General features: G+C 43.1%; 1 protein-coding gene across 4 annotated transcripts; it reads left to right on the forward strand.

The window, feature by feature from the left end:
- Positions 1–1,006: 1,006 nt before the first annotated feature.
- On the forward strand, positions 1,007–18,708 carry LOC113445128 (dipeptidase 2-like). Of its 4 annotated transcripts, none has more exons than XM_087940544.1 (11): positions 1,015–1,118; positions 1,395–1,707; positions 3,332–3,458; positions 4,924–5,053; positions 7,473–7,620; positions 9,032–9,101; positions 10,752–10,928; positions 11,577–11,664; positions 12,691–12,766; positions 15,814–15,949; positions 16,196–18,708. In XM_087940544.1, exons 2-11 carry the CDS (start codon positions 1,589–1,591, stop codon positions 16,376–16,378), a joined length of 1,254 nt encoding a protein of 417 aa, XP_087796670.1. In that variant the 5' UTR covers positions 1,015–1,118; positions 1,395–1,588; the 3' UTR covers positions 16,379–18,708. The 4 variants fall into 4 exon arrangements, with proteins under 4 accessions (XP_087796672.1, XP_087796670.1, XP_087796671.1 ...); XM_087940545.1 differs by having other exon boundaries at positions 1,024–1,118; positions 1,392–1,707; XM_087940543.1 differs by having other exon boundaries at positions 1,026–1,118; positions 1,349–1,707.
- The last annotated feature ends 1,185 nt before the right edge of the window (positions 18,709–19,893 follow it).

The following is a 19,893-nucleotide window of genomic DNA, read 5'->3' on the forward strand; positions in this document are numbered from 1 at the left end:
GTGAAATGGTTTTTTTCATTTCCTGTGGTTCTGAGTAAAATAGTTTTTTCTCCCAAACTTGCCACAGTTCTGTTGCTAGGAAGATCAAAGGTCATAGGTGTTTCATCCATATTCCCAATATCTCCCAGGTCAAAGTTATGGATCCTTCTTTGTTTTATGGTGAATGAATGGAATGACATCACTTTCTCCTCAAGGTCTTTTGGCAACTTCTGTGAAATCTTTGTTCTTTGCCGCAAACATAAGGCATGTCTATTCATAAAGCGGGTACCCCATCCTGCTGACCACAACAAAATTTTTAATGCCTGGTGCTTTTAATTTGTCATCTTTAGCCATTTGAAGGGCATGTAAGCGAATTCCCATACGTGTCACGCAGTAGCTATTTTGACGACACTCCATAACCCATTTATGCAATTTAGTCTCTAGAGCTTCGTATGAAGGCGTTAAACCACGTCGAGCTTTTTTTTGCCTTTGGAATCTTTTCCAAGTCAGCTTTCATTTTCTGCCAGTCCCTCACTTGTTTTTCGTCAACACAAAATTCCCTGCTTGCGATACTGTTATTGCTCTCTTCTGCTCTTGACACAACCTTAAGTTTGAAACCAGTTTCGTATGACCTGCGTTTTTGGTTTGGTCCAGGATTAGGAGTATTGGGATCCATTTCTAACAGGATAAAAAAAATAAAGACTTTGAAAACTTTTGAACAGTACGCATGCACTAGGCCGTGCTGCGTTGAAAGCCTGCTACAGTACCGGTACTTCTTCTATTTGCTCTCTGTTCGCAAGCTCTAGCTGTACACATCCATCCATTGCTGTATGGGATTTCAGTAACTGCTAAGCCTGTAAGAATGATGAAAGGAAAAATATACTGCAAGCTCACATCCATCGGCTTACTGTGGTAACGGGAGACTGTTAAAGTCTCTGGAACCTGTTTCGCTGGTTATCCATGCTGGGCTGATGATACAGATGCTGGTAAATCCTCCAATCAGAGGTCGCCCCATTCCCTGTGCGCAAAACACTGCACTTGTAGCAAGGGGGTGAGCGATAGATAGAGGCTGAGCCGGAGACCGGAGCTACGAGGCAGCCAGTGCGGGCTCCATACCTGGCTATACAGCGGAGGCATAGGTAAGAGCGGCACGGCGTGCTGTACATCTGACACCCCAAACACCATGCATCAGCATATTCCTGGCACTGCATGATCTGCTCGCTCGAGTATAAGCTGAGGGGGGCTTTTTCAGCACAAAAAATATGCTGAAAAGCTCAGCTTATACTCGAGTATATACGGTAATGTTATTTGGGATATGAGCTCTCCCTGTGTTGAAAAGCCTGAGAGAAACATTTTTTTTTTCTATTAGAGAGAGTGTCCCCATGAAGTCTTCTCTTTTCTTCCCTTGTCAGCAGCGGGCCAATTGAGTAAATGTTTTCAGAGACTGGTTACTTTTTTTCGCTGGGTTTGAAACCCTTTGCCTGAAGAGTCTCTTTGAACTTGGAAGAAAACAGTGCTCTTTTTCATCCAACAAAATTATATATATATATATATATATATATATTTGGAGGCATCTCATTTAGCTTGTGGACTTCCTTGGGATCCAGTGATGGAGATGCTTCTGGGACTACTCTTTCTGTTTGTGGACATTTTGGGATCCAGAGTTACTGATGAACACTTGAGAACTGAAGTTCTTGAACTCATGGCGGCATCTCGGCTTATCGATGGGTATGTGGACTTCCTTCCTTCCTTGCAGGCATATAACAGGAAAGCCATGATTTGACCAGAATCATTGTGGCTCAGTGGTTAAGACACTGGGCTCATCAGCTGGAAAGCTGGCAGTCCAGATTCAAGAATTCGAGCACCACACAATGGGATGAGCTCCAGTTCCTTGCCCCAGTTCCTGCTCGCCTCGCAGTTCAAAAGCATGCAAATGCGAACAGATTCATAAGTACCACTCTAGTGGGAAAGTAACTATGCTCCGTGATGTCATGCTAGCCACAAGGCTAAGGAAATGTTTTCAGACAGAGCTGGCTCAATGGCCTTGAAATGGAGATGAGCACAGCACCTATGGTTGACGTATTCTGATAACTTTCTGTTCGTTTTCTCTCCTTCCATCTTTGAGTCAGTGTTGAGTAAGTAGTAAGTAAATATGGACTCCTTGCGAAGTCTAGGAGTTTCTTGGCAGCTTTTTCAGAAGTGGATTGCCATGGGCTTCTCCCTAAGGCTGAGAGAGAGGGATTGACCCGAGGTTATTCAGTTGGCTACACTAAACTCAATTTCTTTAATGCTTGGCTTTTACCGAAGGCTGCACATGTCGATCAGTTTGCACAAGGTGATATAATGGCAATAATTGTATTGAGAGCCAGTTTGGAGTACTGGGGAAGGTACCAAGCAAAAACCAGGGGACTGTGAGTTCTAGACACAAAGCCAACTGGATGGCCTTGGACCAGTCACTTTCTCTCAGCCCTAGGAAGGAAGGAATGGCAAACTATTTCTGGAAAAAAAACTTGCAAAGAAAACTACAGGGACCTTTTCCAGCCTGGAATAAAGACTAGCGTAAAGGCACAACAACAACGTATTCTGCTAATTAAGACAACTTTAAGCTCTGTCTCTGGAGCGTCCCATTTCTACTACTCCAAAATTTCTCAGTCTATATAAAAGAGCATCTCAGATGATCGTTATTTTCAGAACGGTGTCCTTGACTTTTCTATAATCAACCCTTCAAGCATCAGAGCACACTTCGAAATGATTTCTCTCATGTCTTTCCCCATTTCTTGTTTTAGGTCAGGGGTCACCAACCCTCTTGGACATCAGGGACCACCAAACTCATAATTTTAAATCCCGCAGACCAGAGACCCTGGGAAAATCCCTCCCCAAAAAATCTGCTGGAAAATTCCACACCCCGTTTTCCTACCAATCAATCATTCATTATTTGGGATTGCAGGATACTATCTTCAGCTCCATTCTCAGGGTGAGGGAGAGAGAGAGAGACTTTTGGTTTCATGCAAGGAAAGCAGCAGAAGCTGCAGAAGTCTTTCTTTCTTTCCCCCAAACTCCATCAGAAATGAGTCTTTGTGAGACTTGTCACACTGGCGTAGCCTCTTGGAGCAGGAGGTCTGGCAGGGTCCCAAAGACTCATTTCTGGTGGAGTTTGGGGGAGAGAAAGAAAAGCTTTTAATCAGAAATGACTTCTTCACTGTTTAGGAAGAGGGGGGGAAATGTCCAGTTTGCAACCCTTTCAAAGAACCCTTTCTTGTAGTAGATTAAATTTTCATGTGCCGAAAAAAGTAGCTCTTCAGTCCTAGGTCAGCCTTTAGGGAAGATGGCAATCCTCCGTCTTATCTTTCAGACACAACGATCTCCCCATGAAATTAAGATGGTTTCACCAGAACAAGCTAAGCACAATTGATTTGAAGAAACTCAGCAATACCAACACAAACATCGAGAAGCTCCAAGCTGGCCATGTTGGGGGGCAGGTAAGTGCTACCTGAGTTTCAAGCTAAGCCAGGAAGAAGTAGATACATGCCAGAATGGAGGTTGGTCAGTGTGAGAAGAAATATCCATCTGGTTCAGTTCCAAGTCAGGAAAAAGTCATTGGAAACATGGATTCGAAAGATGGTTTAAGGATGAAGCAGAACCATCAAGCACATGGTTCTTTTGCAACTGACCAGATGGAGTTGAGAGTGGGGGGTATTTATATCTTCTCTTGGGCTTTGCACTTGAACTTCCTGTTCCTATGCAAGAACATGTGTTCTATTGTTGTCAGACTCCCATAGGACCATGTAGGAATCATGTTTGTCAAAGCCAGCTTGGTTGAAATGTGCTGGGTGATGCAATGTCCCCAGTTGATTGTGACATGTGATAAGCTCTGCTGTTAGATGGGTTAATCCTAACAGATAACAGATAATCAGAGTTGGAAGGGACCTTATAAGTCATCTCCCCCCACCCAAGCAGGAGGCCGTACACCATTTCTGACAAATGGCAGTCCAGTTCCTTCTTGAAAGTCTCAAGTGATGGCGTCCCACAACTTTTGAGGGCAACTTCTGTTCCATGGGTTGATTGTTCTCACAATCAGAAAGTTTCTTCTTATTTCCAAGTTAAATCTCTCCTTGTTCAGTTTCCATCCATTCTCCCTTGTCTGGCCTACAGGCACTTTAGAAAATAGCTTGACCCCTTCCTCCTCTCTGTGGCAGCCCCTCAAATATTGGAAGATTGCTCTCCTGTCTCCCCTGGTCCTTCTCTTCACTAGACTCACCATGCCCAGTTCCTGTAACCATTCTTCATATGTTTTAGTCTCCAGTCCCCTAATCATCTTGATTGCTCTTGTCTGTACTTTTTCTAGAATCTCAACATCTTTTTTATAATGTGGTGACCAAAACTGGATACAGTACTCTAGGTGTGGTCTTACTAAGGCTTTATGGAGTGGTATTAGTACCTCCCTTGATCTTGATTGTATCCCTCTGTTAATACAATTTAGGATTGCATTAGGTTTTTTGGCGGCTGCTGCATCCTATTATGTCCTGGGGGCCACGTCTTAATCCTATCACCCTGGAGCTGGAGGTCTTTTGTCTTGTAGATAGACTGGCCCTGTCTTTCATATCACCATCATGCTGGAGGCAGGGAGCTGCTTTCTGTCTTTAAAATATGTTTCTTCTTTTATCATCCAGGGAAATATAATATTTTGCCCTTTTAATATTTCTCAAACGGTTTCATTCTTCTAGCAGAGGGGTGAGTGCTAACTTTCTACATCAGCATTGGTGAAAAAACTTGGTGTTTCACATGATGCAAAGAAGCCAAGTATTGAATTGATAGCAGCAGTTGCTATCTTTATTTTACTGGTTTGTTCGATTTTTATCCTGCCTTTATTACTTTTTGTAAATAACTCAAGGTGACAAACATCGTTTATACTCATTCCTCCTCCTCTGTTCTAAACCTTCACAGTTTTGGTCGGTGTACGTTATCTGCAGTGCACAGAACAAAGACGCTGTACGTTTGACACTAGAACAAATTGATGTGGTCAAACGAATGTGTGAAGACTATGAAGAGCTGGAATTGCTGACATCTTCAGAGGGTAAATTTTGCTTCCTTTGCTCAATGAAAGAAACTTTAGGCAAAAATATAAGAGATAAGGAACATGCTGTGATGACCCAGGGCCACAGAAAAATGTCACACACACCCCAGAGCACCCCCCCCCCAAGCAATGAATCCAGGCTGCATAGGAACACAAGGCTGAGCCACCCACCTGGCCCGCGGAAATCCTCCCCGCCCTCTCACCCCTTACCCGGCAAACTTGCCTGATAGGTTGCTATTTTTCCTTTTTTTTTTTTCTCTGACCATCAACTGTTCTGCCTTGCTGGGAGATTTAGATTAGCTAGAAAGCAGGAAACCATCGTATTTCTTGCTTTCTAACTAATCTTTAGATCTTCAGTTCCGCTTTTAAGCAGAGCTGAACCTTCCTTAGGAGTGAAGCTTCTATTATTCAGTGCAGACTCAGGTAGCCAATTTTTTTAAAATAAAAAAATTCAATATTTCCATACATGGTGTGTTGTGAGTAATTTTGTGAGTTTGCTTGCAAGCAAATTTTATGAGTTTGCTTGCAAGCAATTTTATTCGACAGACTCAGGTAGCCTATGGCAGAAAGATAGATCTCTGAGTGAATCTGTGATTCTGTGAGCAACTGAACCTGCCTGCCTGCTTTGCCTGATATTGGGTAAAAGTGGCTCTTTTTTATGAAAAAAAAATCAATATTTACATCAATATTTATAATACTTACATACAAGCCATGCCCAGCCAGTCACATGACCACCAAACCGCACCCACAAATTTGGCAACTGCCACAGAACCAGTTGTTAAGAAATTTGAATCCCACCCCTACCTCTGTGTGTTTGTGTGTGTGTGTGTGAGAGGGGGGGGAGAGGGAGAGAGAGGGGTTAGATCAGATTTCTCCCTCCCTCCCCCCCTCTCTCCCCTCCCCTCTCTCCCACCAACATCAGCAAGCCACTGTCAGTCAGAATTCATATTAGTGGTCCCCGGGATTTAAAATTATGAGTTTAGTGGTTCCTGAGGTCCAAAAGGTTGGTGACCCCTGCCATGGAGGATAGGAATGCTGGGTAGATAGGAAGAGCAACTCTACCTATGGTCCTTTTCCACATGACATGTTGGAATTCCAGAGATGTGGAATATCCTCTTATCCAGCCTTACATTCCAACCAATACTTACTGGGCCATGCGTATGTTGAAATTGTGCTAGGTTTTATACAGGTAGTCCTTGACTCACAACAGTTCACAATTACAACGACACTGAACCCCCATGATGACATGATCAAAATTCACATGCAACTGGTTCCTGTGTATTTATGATGGTTGCAGTGTTCTGGGCTCATGCAGTCCCCTTTTGCGAACTTCTGACAAGCAAAGTCAATGGGGGAAGCCAGATTCACTTAACAACCGGGTTGCTAACTTAACAACCACTGTGAGTCACTCATCAACCGTAGCAAGAAAGTTCGTAAAATCAGGCAAAACTCACTTAGCAAGTGTCTCCCTTAGCAACAGAAATTTTGGGCTCAGTTGTGGCCAAACGTCGAGGACTGCCTGTAAAACAGCCTCTAAGTGAGGAGTGTCCAAGCTTGGCAGCTTTAAGAATTGTTGTGATGACCCGGGACGTGGCACAAAGGCAACTCAGCCAGAGAATAAGTATGGGTTCCTTTATTAGCTCCAACTTTGCCCTCAATGTTCCAGTTACCTTCCGGTCTGGAACAAAAACTCTCCCACGAACCTGCAACAGCCCTTGGCTGCAGATATCCCAATCCAAATGTTGTAAACAGAAAAATTTAAATTATAAATCCAACAAGGTAAAATAAGGTAATCAATCTGGCAGGGCAAGAGAAGGAGTTCCAGAAGTAAAATAACATGGCAGTAAATCAAACCTGTTGGGAGGATGCCAGGAACTAAGATAACAGCAGCCAACATGAGATAAACTCAATGTTTCTTTCCGACAAAGGCTCACCCAAACTGGTTCTCCTTTAAACTCTATCCCCAGGTGTGCCTTGTGAAGGGAATCAGGGCCCTCTCCTCCCTCATAAGCCACGCAACCCACATTGCTCTCTTCTCTGTTCCTCCCTGTGCACCCTAGGATGAGGAGGGGGTGAGCCTTGGTCTTCATCTGAACCCCTTCTCCCGTGTTTTACCTCATCTCTGCTCTGCCCAGCCTGACTTTGACCTTCCCGTTTCCTCCACAGCCACACTCTCCTGCTCCCTGTCAGCTGTTCGTCTTCCTCCTCGGATTCAGACTTCAATGGGGGGTGGGGGGCATAAGAGTTGTGGACTTCAACTCCCAAAATACCCCAGCTCCCTGGCTGGGGAATTCTGGGAGTTGAGAAGTCCATAAGTCTTAAAGTTGCCCAGGATGGCCACACCAACTTTAAACTATGGGTTTCTTCTGATGATCTGTCTTTCAAACTAAAGAATGTGCTCTTTCTGTTTCAACTCCAGGCATTGAGAATCTTAGCCACACTAAGATAGGATGCTTGATTGGCATTGAAGGTGGTCATTCCATTGATAGCAGTCTGGCCACCTTGAGGATGTTCTACGATCTGGGGGTTCGCTACATGACTTTGACGCATATGTGCAACACTCCCTGGTAATTCACAGACAAATGTTGTTTCAGAGATGGGTTGTTATGACAGCTGCCGCTGTTGCTTTAAATAATATGTTTGTATAGTTTAAGACTATGAATTGCAGGTAGTCTCTGACTTACAACCATTCATTTAGGGATCATTCGAAGTTACAACGGCACTAAAAATGTGATGTATGGCCAGTTCTCGCACTTGTGAACGTCATAACATCCTCACAATCACACAATCAAAATTTGGACCCTTGGCAACCAGCATCTATTAACAACTAGCTCTATAACCATGCTTCGCTATGAAACTATGTGATCAGGCTTAGTTTTGGGAGAGGAAAATAAGGGGGGGAAATTGTGCCTCTGCCTACCAGCATCCATTAGTATTCATCTGGCTAGTGTGCTGCCAGTATGTGAGAGAGTTGAGGGCTGTTTGGAAACTGAAGCAGTATTTGCTGTGTGAACAAGAAGGAGATAGCAAGGAGCCTGGGCATGGCTTAGCTGAACTGTTCTGTACTAAAGCTGCTGTGAAACTAAAACCGAAACTCCTCTCCTCTGCTTGTCTTTTGCATTTGGAAGAGATTTCTTTTCAGGTGGGGAAGGGGAGTAGAACTCCTTAGCATCAGAGCGTGTTAATAATAATATACCAAATATTAATGGTCTGATGGTCATTTTGAAAAATCCTTTCTTAGTGAGCACTTAGAAGCCAAGAGGAACCGAATTTCAAGTTTGTAGGCTTTATGGTTCTGGAGATTTTGTGATGATGTGTGAGTGGTATTTTGCTTTTATATATATTAACAATTGATGGCAGTGTCCCTAGGATTACTTGATCATGATTTAGGACTTTCCCAGTTGGCTTTCGACAAATAAAGTGTGGTAGAGGGAAATGGGAGGTGGTTTTCAAAAAACGTGAAAAATAAAATTAAACAGATAAATAATAGAGGAAGTTGGATTCTCTTAATGAGTTGGTGATTCACGTAACAACTCCAGTGGTTTTTTGGCAAAAAAAGAAGAAGTCATAAAATCAGGTACAATCATATTTTAGATAAATTAAACGGATGAAGACTGGAATTTATTGGAGGAAGGATTACACAAAAACATGATTAATAAATATGACACTTTTATTTGTATGGTACATTTAAGAATACTGTTAAAATTCCTCAGTATAGTACTGTTAAAATTCAGAGCTGAAGAAGCTTCTTGGATGAGAAGCGAAACGTCTTCAAAGAAAAAAAAATAGAAAGTCCAGTTGTCTCTTGAAAAAAGAATCTTTGGGACAAGCATGATCTGTAGGACTGAGAATCTTCATAGACATGTTAAAATTCCTGTTTAAGCATTGGAATATTTTCATGACACTTTTCCAACCTTTGATTTGAATACCTTCCAACCTTTCATTTGAGTGAAAGTGCTTATTTTTGTTTATTTTTAGGGCCGAAACATCAACGAGAGGCAAATATGATTTCTATCCTGGTGTTAAAGGCTTGACTCCTTTTGGCTTCGTAAGAGAAAGTTTTAAGTGTAACTTAGCAAGTGATTTGAACTGATATTGTCCCTCTGACATTCTCTTATGTGAGGGAGATCTGGGAATTAATCTACAAGGGTATCTTGATGAGAATCCACCATAATCAGTATTTAATTATGATGAAGATTGTGGTGTATATGCAGTGGTGGGATTCAAACATCCCAGCAACCGGTTCGCTGCCCGGTTGCTGGGTGGGCATAGTCATGGTGTAAGTGGCCTACTGGAATTTCTGGTAGCACCATTTTTCACCTTCTTCGGGGTCCGGAGGCTTTCCTTGAGCCTCTGGGAGGGCAAAAATGGCCTCCCCTGGGATCCAGAAGCTGGAAACAGGCCTGTTTCCACACTTCCGGAAGGCCTGTTCCCCCCTCCTCCCAGAGCCTCTGTATGGGCCCTGTCCTTACTTGCATCCAAAACAGGCCACGTGGAGACCCCTGAAAGGAGAGGGGAAAGGTGGGCAGTCAATTCAACTACTAGTTTGGTGAACCAGATGTAAATTTAACATCCAGTTTGCCCAAACCGGTACAAACTGCCCGAATCCCACCCCTGTGTATATGCAATCAAGTTGTTGACTCTTAGAGAGTACATAAATAGATCATCTCCACAAAGATCTGTCCATAATCGTTCTTCAAAACTTCTAACAGTGCACCTGTCATTGACATTACTGCCAATTGTCCTCTTCTTCTCTTTCCTTCTACCTATGCCAGCATCAAAGCCTTCTCCAGACAGCTAGGCCTTGGCATAATAGGTCTGAAATAATGTCTACTTCACATAGTGTGAGCCTGGTCACTTGTGCCTCAAGTGAGATTTCTCAATTCATTTGTTTGGTGGTCCATTGGTTGGCTGGGTAATTCTGGGAGTTGAAGTCCACAGGTCTTAAAGCTGCCAATGTTGGACACTCCAGCTCTGAAGAATTCTTCCTATTCAGTGAAAATCTCCTTGGAGAAAGGCAGGATATAAAAGATTTTAATTGAGAAATAAATACATTATTGAGGCATTGGTTGCAGAGTTATCTGGACTTAATAACACTGCCCATCCCATTCCATTTATATCTAGGAAGCATTTTTATTCTTCTCTTTAACCAAAAGAGATCCAAAAATCTCATTAATATGAAGCCGTTCCTGTTGTCAGGCTTACAATTTATTTCACTGTTATTTGAAGAAACACTAAGCCCACTCTTCTGTTGAGTTGAGTTAAAGATAAATTCTTCCTTCTTTCTTCTTCTATTCTTTTTGCCAATTATTCTTCCCCCAATTTCTTCCACACCCCTTAGCAACCTTTATTCTAACTCCGTCTTCCCCCAACTTTCCAGCTTCCAGACATTCATTTGATTTCCAAACATCCAAACATTTGATTTCTTCAGCATTTCTTCTTGTGGAAGATCTGCACATGGGAGAACATGCCAGTCCTGACCATCTTGATTGGACGTGCTGAATAGCTGTAGAATTTCTTCCCAACAAGAAAATGGAAGGCTGGAATTGGAGGTGTTTTGATGGGAAGAAAACATTTGAATGGCACTCAAGAAATGAATATTTTGCTATGATTTTGGGAAGGATGGTTAGGATCCCAGCTTTGTGTGAGAGAGTGTCTCTTTGTCAGTGTACCACAATATCTACTGTATTTTCTCCAGGAAGTGGTGAAGGAGATGAACCGCCTGGGAATGATGGTAGACCTATCTCACACGTCTCATGAGACAGCAAAAAATGTTCTCAGGGTCTCCAAAGCACCTGTCATTTTCAGCCATTCTTCTGCCTATGCTGTCTACCACAACTCCAGGAACGTTCCAGATGATATTCTCCTTAAGCTTGTGAGTATTCTTTTCCAGATCATTATGCACTAAAGGAACATCTCCCTCAACGCTTTAAAGTCCTGGACTTCAATTATTCCTGGTCCCCTAAGTTGCCTATTGTCAAACAAAACATTGGGTTACAACCACTTGGTCTTTCTAATTTCAGATAATGCCCAAGGTTGTTGTAAGATCAAAAGGCATTCCTAGAACGATGGCTGATGGAAGATCTGGGGCCTCCAAACTTGATTCATTTCCAAAAATTCCCTAGCCAGCCAGAATTAAAGTTCAGAAGTGTTAAGGGTGCCCAGTCTTGTGGTAGAGAGAAGTGGTTTGTTTTGCAACATACTACTTCTCTGATGAGTTGGGACATCCTTGATAGGCATCAAGAGAGACTTCCATAGTACATGAATTGGTTGTGGGCTCTGTGTGGCCTAATGCTGATTTTGCAGTGGGTCCCATTCCAGATATCTTCCCTTGACGAGGACCTATTTTTATTTTCCCGTAGAAAATTTCTTGAAAAGTGACCCCACTATTTTAAAGAATTTCCAGACAGTTGCTATATTTATACCCCATGTGTGCCAAAACAATTTGGGGGCATCAAATCTGAAGCATTGCACAGACCTCGGAACGGGATATTTGACTTATTTAATCTTTCCTTTGTTTTAGAAACAGAACCATGGAATTATAATGGTGACATTCCCTGCGAAGTTTTTTGCTCATGACATTAATACAGTTAACATTTCAACTGTTGCAGGTTTGCAAACATTGTGCTCTGGGGTGGGCTTCAAAAAATTTTTAGCAAAGGGTTCTCTGCCCAGTTGCTGGGTGGGTGTGGCCATGGTGGGCGTGGCCTAATTGGCCTCCTGCACCATGGTGGCGGGTGGCGGGGTTGTTTTTGCCCTCCCTAGGCTCTGGAGGCTTTCCTCGAGCCTCCAGGAGGATGAAAATGGCCTCCCTGGATTCCGGAGGCTTTCTGGAAACCGGGAATGCACCCATTTCTGCCCTTCTCGAATCTCTGGAAGGCCCATTTTTCATCCTCCCCAAACTTCTGTGCGTGCCCTGTACTTACCTGCATCCAAAATGGGCCACATTGGGACTCCAGGGAGGGGAGAGGAGGGGTGGGTGGAGCCAGCCAGGAGTGGGATGTCCAAACTGCACTGAATCTTAGCTAGGGGCTCTCCTGAACCCCTGGGAATCCCCAGCAGCCCAGCCCTGACTGTGCTGTCCCTATATAGGGGTAGTCCTTGATTTACAACTGTTCATTCAGCAACTGTTCCAAGTTACCAGGGCACTGAAAAAAGTGACCTACAGCCAGTCCATGCACCTAAGACCATTGCAGCATCTCCAAAGTTATGCGCCCCAGATTTGGGCGCTTAGCAATCGATATAGGTATTTATGATGGTTGTAGCAACCCCCAAGTCATGTGATCATCATTTGCCATCTTTCCCAGCTGGTTTCTGACAAGTAAAGTCAACGAGGGAACTTGGATAAAGCATTGTCAGGTGCAAAGGTTCAGCACCATTTGTGTAGGTTGCAACAGAAGCGATTTGTTGAAGCCTACACACAGGAATCTGGTCGACTAAACTGGCACTGTGTTAGGACCAACAAACGGGCTGGAGTTGGATCATTTGTGGCAACATAAGGACTCAGAACTGATGAGATGTTTTACTCCACCTTCCAACTCTGCCCGCTTGACTCCTAGAAGTATTTCCCCTTTGTCGATGCCAGGTTCTGATGCTATCTCATTGTCTTCTTTTTTTGTTGTTAAAAAAAATTCCAGATCACTTTGACCACATAAAGAAAATTGCAGGTTCAGTTTCAATAGGAATTGGCGGTGACTATGATGGAGAATTTCGGTTAGTAAGTGGATACAGTATTGTTTGGTGGTGTGCAAAACATTTCCCTTTCAAATTATTAGAGTTTGAAATGTAATTCATATCCAACACTTTGAGAAGTGTTTTGAACTCAAAATAATTCTGTTTTCTGAGCCCCGAAGACCTTAAACAACATTTGAATCAGTCCAATTCAAAAGCAAAACCATTCTTTTGAAAGGGAAACGGAACATTTTATATCCAAAATGAGTCACCTTTGAACTTTTCTGCACCTTGTTATCAGGTATTTCACAAATGTATGGAAACCTTAAAGAGGTGCTCCTAACTGCCACTTTTAGTATCCCCAAGAAGATTTAATATTTTTAGTTTGATGATTATACTAAACTGATATCCTTTTCATCAAAATTAAGTGAAATTACACTTGAAAAACCAGCTGCTTTCTCCTGGTGCCATCCATTTTTAGAAATTTCACCTCCTAGTGTGCCAAGCCCAATGAAATCTTCAGTCCCCAAAAGAATTCAGAATATCTGTTATCTCTTTGATTCTTTAAGCAAAGTTACATAATCAGAAGGAAATACGTGCAACTCAAAGTTGAACTGTGGAGTCCTTGATATCTTTGGAGATTCTTAGTCACCCAGGTCATGCTTGTCCCAAAGTGCTTTTCCAAAAGGCAACTGGACTTGGTTTTTCCTTGAAGATGCTTGACTTCTCATCCAGGAAGCTTCTTCAGTGGGGTCCTTGGTGCTCTCTGAGCTTGGCTGTTTGCTTGCAGATGTTTCATTGTCCAACTAGGCAGCACATTCAGTGCTAGTGAGCATGATGTTTGCGCTCTGTTTATATACAGTAGCTTGTCCTGCCACTGTTGCTGGGATTGTGGTACTTCCTTGTTTAAGGAGTACATAATATCCTAAACAAGTAGGTACCATGCAGAAAACAATCTCCCAATCAAGCAGAAAACACACATACATAGCCCAACACTGGTGGCAGGTCAAGTTACTGTAAGTATATAAACAAGGAGCAAAGTCTACACAGGCTAGCACTGAGGATGATATCCAGGGGTGGGATTCTACCAGTCCACACCTATTCGCTAGAACTGTTTGTTAACATTCTAAGCAGTTTGGAGAACCGGTTGTTAGAAGAAATTACTGGCCTAATCCTGTAAGGAAGGCAGGAAGGAAACATTCTGGTGTTGCTTACAGAAACTGCCTCTCTGTTAACTCTTATTACATTCTTGGTAGGACTAGACTTCCTGTCTCAGGAACATCTCTGAAGTTTTTTTTCCCCTCCTTTGCTGGTACTTTGCTTGTGTGGAGTGACCATTCCAAGTTACAATGGCACTGAAAAAAGTGACTTATGACCATTTTTCACACTTACAACTGTTGCAGCATCCCTACAGCCATGTCCCCCAGGCAAGGAGATGTGTACCTCAATGTGAGTGATATTGAGTTGGCTACGCCCAGCCAATAACATGACCACCAAGCCATGTCCCCCAGTCACATGACCACCAAGCCACATCCACCACCTAAGCCACGCCCACGGAACCGGTTGTTAAAAATTTGAATCCCACCCCTGATGATATCTAGTTGGGTAATGAAACATCTACACACAAACAACCAAACTTGAGAGATCATCAAGGGCTTCAAAGTTATTTTTAAAAAGGGTGAGCTAAAAATCCTTTTACTTCCTTTACAGAGAGTCATTTGCTTGTTTGAGCATTTCCTAATGCATTTCTCCATTACCACCAGCTGCAGCTACATGTTATAACATCAGGCTTCAAAGTTGATGTGTGTGCTTGATTTAGCCTGACAATTACGAGCAATGAGCTCCTCATTTTAGAAAGCAGATGCTCTCTGACCTCTCCCCATCCTTCTGAGCCTGCGGGTTGCCTTGCACTGGCTGTTTGGCCTAGTGGTCTATCCCAATTTCTCATATGCCGTGAAGCTTGGAAAGAGTTTTAACCCAGCAGGGCAAAAAATAGGACCAGCAAATTTAAGCTACAAAATTCCAGAGGATCTTTTGATAGAAGAAAGCTTTCATTCTGTTGGTTGGCTATAACAGCTGTCCTGTTAAGGAGGTAGGTAGCAATAGCACTTAGATATATATACCGCTTCACAGTGCTTTACAGCCTCTCTAAGCAGTTTATAGATTTGGCCTCTTGCCCCCAACAATCTGGGTCCTCATTTTACCCACCTCGGAAGGCTGAGTTAACCTTGAGCTGGTGAAAATCAACCTTCCAAACTGCTGGCAGTCAGCAGTCAGCAAAAGTAGCCAGCACTACTGCATTCTTAAATTAAATAGCAAGTTTTGTGGTACATGCTGGCACCCTTCTGAATAAACAATGGGTCATAGCTAAGCAGAAGTGCGCATGTATGACAATCAACTATTGACTGTGACCTGTGGTGGAATTCAGCCAGTTCGCATCCGTTCGAGAGAATCAGTTGTTAACTTTCTGAGCAGTTTGGTGAAGTGGTTTTTGGAAGGAATCATTAGAACAGAGAACTGGTTGCTAAATTATTTGAATCCTACCACTGACTGTGACGTTCTTTGTCCTATCACCAGCCTCAAATTAAAATTCACCTACTACTTTTGGTATTTTTTCTATCCGGGAAAATATATTTTGTCCTTCCCCTCCACAGGGAAGATGCGGAGAAGTGGGCTAGTCATAGCATTGACACAAGTCTTTTCAGGAAAATCATTACATGAATGGTAGTTTTATGGTTTGAGAATGTTTTGCAGATTTTTAAATATCTGTGAAAATAACCTTGCTCTATCAAAAAGGGACCCTTTATATTTATCCTAACCTTATCAAAAATCATTTAGATCTGACAAACCATTCTATTAAAACACACACATACACACACACACACACACAAGGTGCAATTGGATAAAAATATTGGAATTGACCAGTTCCTTTCTTTAAAAATACATTTATAGAATGTTTGTGAGTCTCTCATAAGCAGCCATTTTACTAGAGGCAAAAGCTGACAATGAATTTTCTTACTTCCTAATCTGGCTGTGGTTTTGCTAACAAATAGACATTTAGTTTGTGCCACTCATGTCTTGACTGACAGATTTCCTAAGGGGCTAGAAGATGTTTCAAAATATCCAAACTTAATTGAAGAACTGCTGAGGAGAGGCTGGACCAAGGAGGAACTTCGTGGCGTTCTGAGGGAGAACTTTCTTCGTGTTTTCAAAGAAGTAGAAAATGTAAGAGCTTCTCATTCTATGGCATTAGATTCTTAGCTTTGCTCTTTAAGCAATATTAATTGCTGATGACACACACCATAAAATGCTACTTCTCTTGGTTCAAGGATGGCAACCAGCTTGGCGTGAGCCTAGACTGGCCCCAAAGAGTGAGATGGGTGGTACACAAAGGTCATAAATGTGGCTTCAGATGTTTGTATTTTATGCAAAGGGATTTGTGAGTTTGGCCCTAACTCTGAACTTCCCTAGGTGAAGAAGAGCTTGCAAGAGAAGGCAAGTGAAGTAGAAATCCCACTTGAACAGGTGGATCAAGACTGTCGCCTACAGCTGAGACCTCCAGCTTCACCAAGGAACAATTCCTGTAGATTGATTTGCATGGGGCTACTCAAGAGCCTTGTCTTCACTCTGGGAATGTACATGATGCTACCCTGATCTTGATTCTGACGATGGTGCCAAGGGCTGCTTCTTCCAAAGTTAAGATACAGTAGTTACGAAGAACAACACTACTAATTGCCACTGAGTCTGGGACCTTCAATGCTTCCTGCTTCATTTTGCACAAAAGGCTAAAAGAAGGAGCCAAAGCAGTGGTGCGGTTCAAAAAATTCCTACTAACGGTTCTGTGGGCATGGCTTGGTGGGCATGGCATGGCTTGGGGGGCATGGCAGGGGAAGGATACTGCAAAATCCTCATTCCCTCCCCACCCCACTAACCTGCTTTCCAGCTCTGTTCTCCTGTGCAGGGCAACCAAAGAAGACCCAGTCTGGGGACTCAATGGGATGCAGAGAAGAGATGGGGGAGGGGCCACTCAGAGGTGGGATTTGCCGGTTCCCCGAACTACTCAGAATTTCTGCTACCGGTTCTCCAGAACTGGTCAGAACCGGCTGAAGACCACCTCTGAGCCCAAAGGTGCTTTCCCAAAGGCACCTGGACTTTTCGAGTGTTTTTTTTTTCCCCTTGAAAATGTCTCGCTTCTCATCCAAGAAGCTTCTTCAGTTCATGGATGAGAAACAAAATGTTTTCATGGAAAAAGTCCTAGGAAGTCCAGTTGCCTTTTGGAAAAGCACCTGAAGGATAACCACAACCTGGATGACTGAGAATCTCCTTAGACGTTCACTAAAAGAATGAGAAGATTTTGAGCTACCAAAGGAAGACCTTCTCTAACAGATTCTTAATTTCCATACCCACCACCTGGGTACATCCGAGCTGGTATTCAGCAGGTTCTGACCAATTCTGGAGAACCAGTAGCGGAAATTTGGAGTAGTTCAGAGAACCAGCAAATCCCACCTCTGACTGGTGATTTTACAGTATCCTTCCCCTGCCATGCCCACCAAGCCACGCCCACAGAACCGGTAGTAAAAACGTTTGAATCCCGCCACTGGGTTGTTCCCTCTCTCTGGAAACTGACTCGACTCGGCTATTGACTCATATTTAGGATGATTGCAATGTTCTCGGGTCATGTTTTGCGACCGTCCTGACAAGAAAAGTCAACGGGGAAGCCAGATTCACTTAATCACTATGTTACTCACTTAACAACTGCAGTGATTCACTTATACAACTGTGTCAAGAAAGATAATAGAACGGAGCAAAATTCACTTAACTATTGCCTTGCTTAACAACCAAAATTCTGAGCTCAGTTGTGGTCAAAAATCAAGGACTACTTGTTACTGCGGAATATGTGAAATGAATTTTGCTGGAACTCCGAAAATGGAGCAAGACAGGTGCAATCATGAGCAATTCCCCGTTCACAGTTCCTAAACTAGGTGCCCTCTAAATCAGGGGTCGCCAACCTTTTGGACCTCAGGGTCCACCAAACTCATAATTTTGAATCCTGTTGACCAGAGACCCTGGGGAAATCTCCCCCAAAAGTCTTCAGGAAAATTCCCCACCCCGTTTTCCTACCGATCGATCATTCTTTACTGTCTTCAGCTCTGTTCTCATGGAGAGAGAGAGAGAGAAAGAGAGACTTTTGGCTTCATGCAAGGAAAGCAGCAGAAGCAGCAGAAGTCTTTCTTTCTCGCCCCCAAACTCCACCAGAAATGAGTCTTTGTGAGACTTGTCACACCAATGCAGCCTCTTGGAGCAGGAGGCCTTGCAGAGTCCCAAAGACTCATTTCTGGAGGAGTTCGGGGGAGAGAAAGAAAGACTTTTGCTACTTTTTGTGCTTGCAGCCAAAAACAGAAGAAGAAAGAAGCGGAAAGAAGCAGCCCGGTGGCCAGGCAAGGTGTGTGGGGTGAGTGAGGCAAGTCCCCCCCCTGCCCTTTCCCCCCTCCCCTCACTACCTCAGGTTCGCAATGCAAGTGACACAAGCTTTGTGTTCCTGCGCAGCCTGGATTAATTGCATTGGGGAAGACATTTCTCTGCGGATCACCAAAATTTTATCGCAGATCACCACTGGTCCCCGGCCCACTGGTTGGCAACCACTGCTCTAGATTAGATATAACCCTGAGGTTAGGCCATTGTCTGAAGACCTCAAGAATCTGTCAGATATTTTTTTTAAAAGTTTTTATGAATCAAATAATCAATAGGCCAACATTTGGAGATTGCTTGGATGGAAAAGCGAGAATAAATTCTTTCTAGCCCTTCTTATCTCTTATTTATAGTTAAATGTTCTATTAGTTTTAGAAAGACCTTGCTATTAGCTGCTTTATGCAATCTTAAATAAATTTGAATTCATTTAAATTTAAATGCATATTAAATGAACCATGTATGCAATAAATGTCAACTGAGAACTGGATTAAAAAGCAACATTTAAGAGACTTTGATTTGATCTGATTTGATTATTTAAGGGAAGGAATACAGGAACAAGTAATCTGGATGCTGCTGGTTTAACAACAACTGAGGGAGCCAATGTTTCCCGAGGAACTCCATTACCTTCCCACGGAAGTAGTATCTATTTATCTACTTGCATTTGCGTTCTTTGAACTGCTAAATGGGCAGGAGCTGGAGCAAGGAACGGGAACTCACCCCGCCACATGGTGCTCAGATCTCAAACCTGGGCTGTCAGCTTTCCAGCTGACAAGTTCAGCATCTTTAACCACTGAGTCATCGCAGCCCCGTAAGATATAAGAGATGCCACCAAAATGAGGGGTTTTGGAGAGGGTTATTTCGGCCAATCTGCAGTTGGCAATAAGCAAATATTTAGTTTGTTTAAAATGTGTCTCTGTTATTCTGCCGAATGTACCAATAACTGTAAGGGTATATTTTTGGTGTGTTGTTGTATTCTAAGTAACCATCTGTTTGTACATAGTAACTCCAGGAAATGTTAACATTGTTTTCCACAAATTTACTGTAGCAATGTACCACATTCAGGAAATGATAGCTTGAGCACGAATGCCAGTAAGTCATCATGGCTATCCTGCCATGTCACTGTTTATAATCAGCCTCCGTTTCATCCACTCATGACAAAATCCTCATTTCATCCTCTTTTACCAAAACAAATAAACCAAAAAAAATCTGCCTGTGCTGCTGATGAATCCTTGATTTCATAACATTTTTGGCATTGCTTTTTCTTACACTGCAGAAATTAACCCATCTGTTCCCTTCCTTATAGCTATTGTCAATTCCTGGTCTTGCCCACTTTGTTTTCATTTTTTTTTTTTACATACCAAGTCCAGTGGTGGGATTCATTTTTTTTTACTACTGGTTCTGTGGGCGTGGTTTGGTGGGCATGGCTTGGCTTGGCATGGCATGGCAGGGGAAGGTTACTGCAAAATCCCCATTCCTGCCCAATCCACTAACCGGCTTTCCAGCTCCATTCTCCTGGGCAGGGCAACAAAACAAGACCCAGCCGATCAGCTGGGACTCAATGGGAGGCAGAGAATAGATGGGGTTGGCGGGGCCAGTCAGAGGTGGGATTTGCCGGTTCTCTGAACTACTCAAAATCTCCACTACCAGTTCTCCAGAATTAATCAGAACCGGCTGAATCCCACTTCTGGAGCACACTATGC

This window comes from Pseudonaja textilis, chromosome 11 (assembly GCF_049901715.1).
Source record: "Pseudonaja textilis isolate UNSWEBS1 chromosome 11, rPseTex1.2, whole genome shotgun sequence".
In the NCBI taxonomy this organism is placed as follows: Eukaryota; Metazoa; Chordata; class Lepidosauria; order Squamata; family Elapidae; genus Pseudonaja; species Pseudonaja textilis.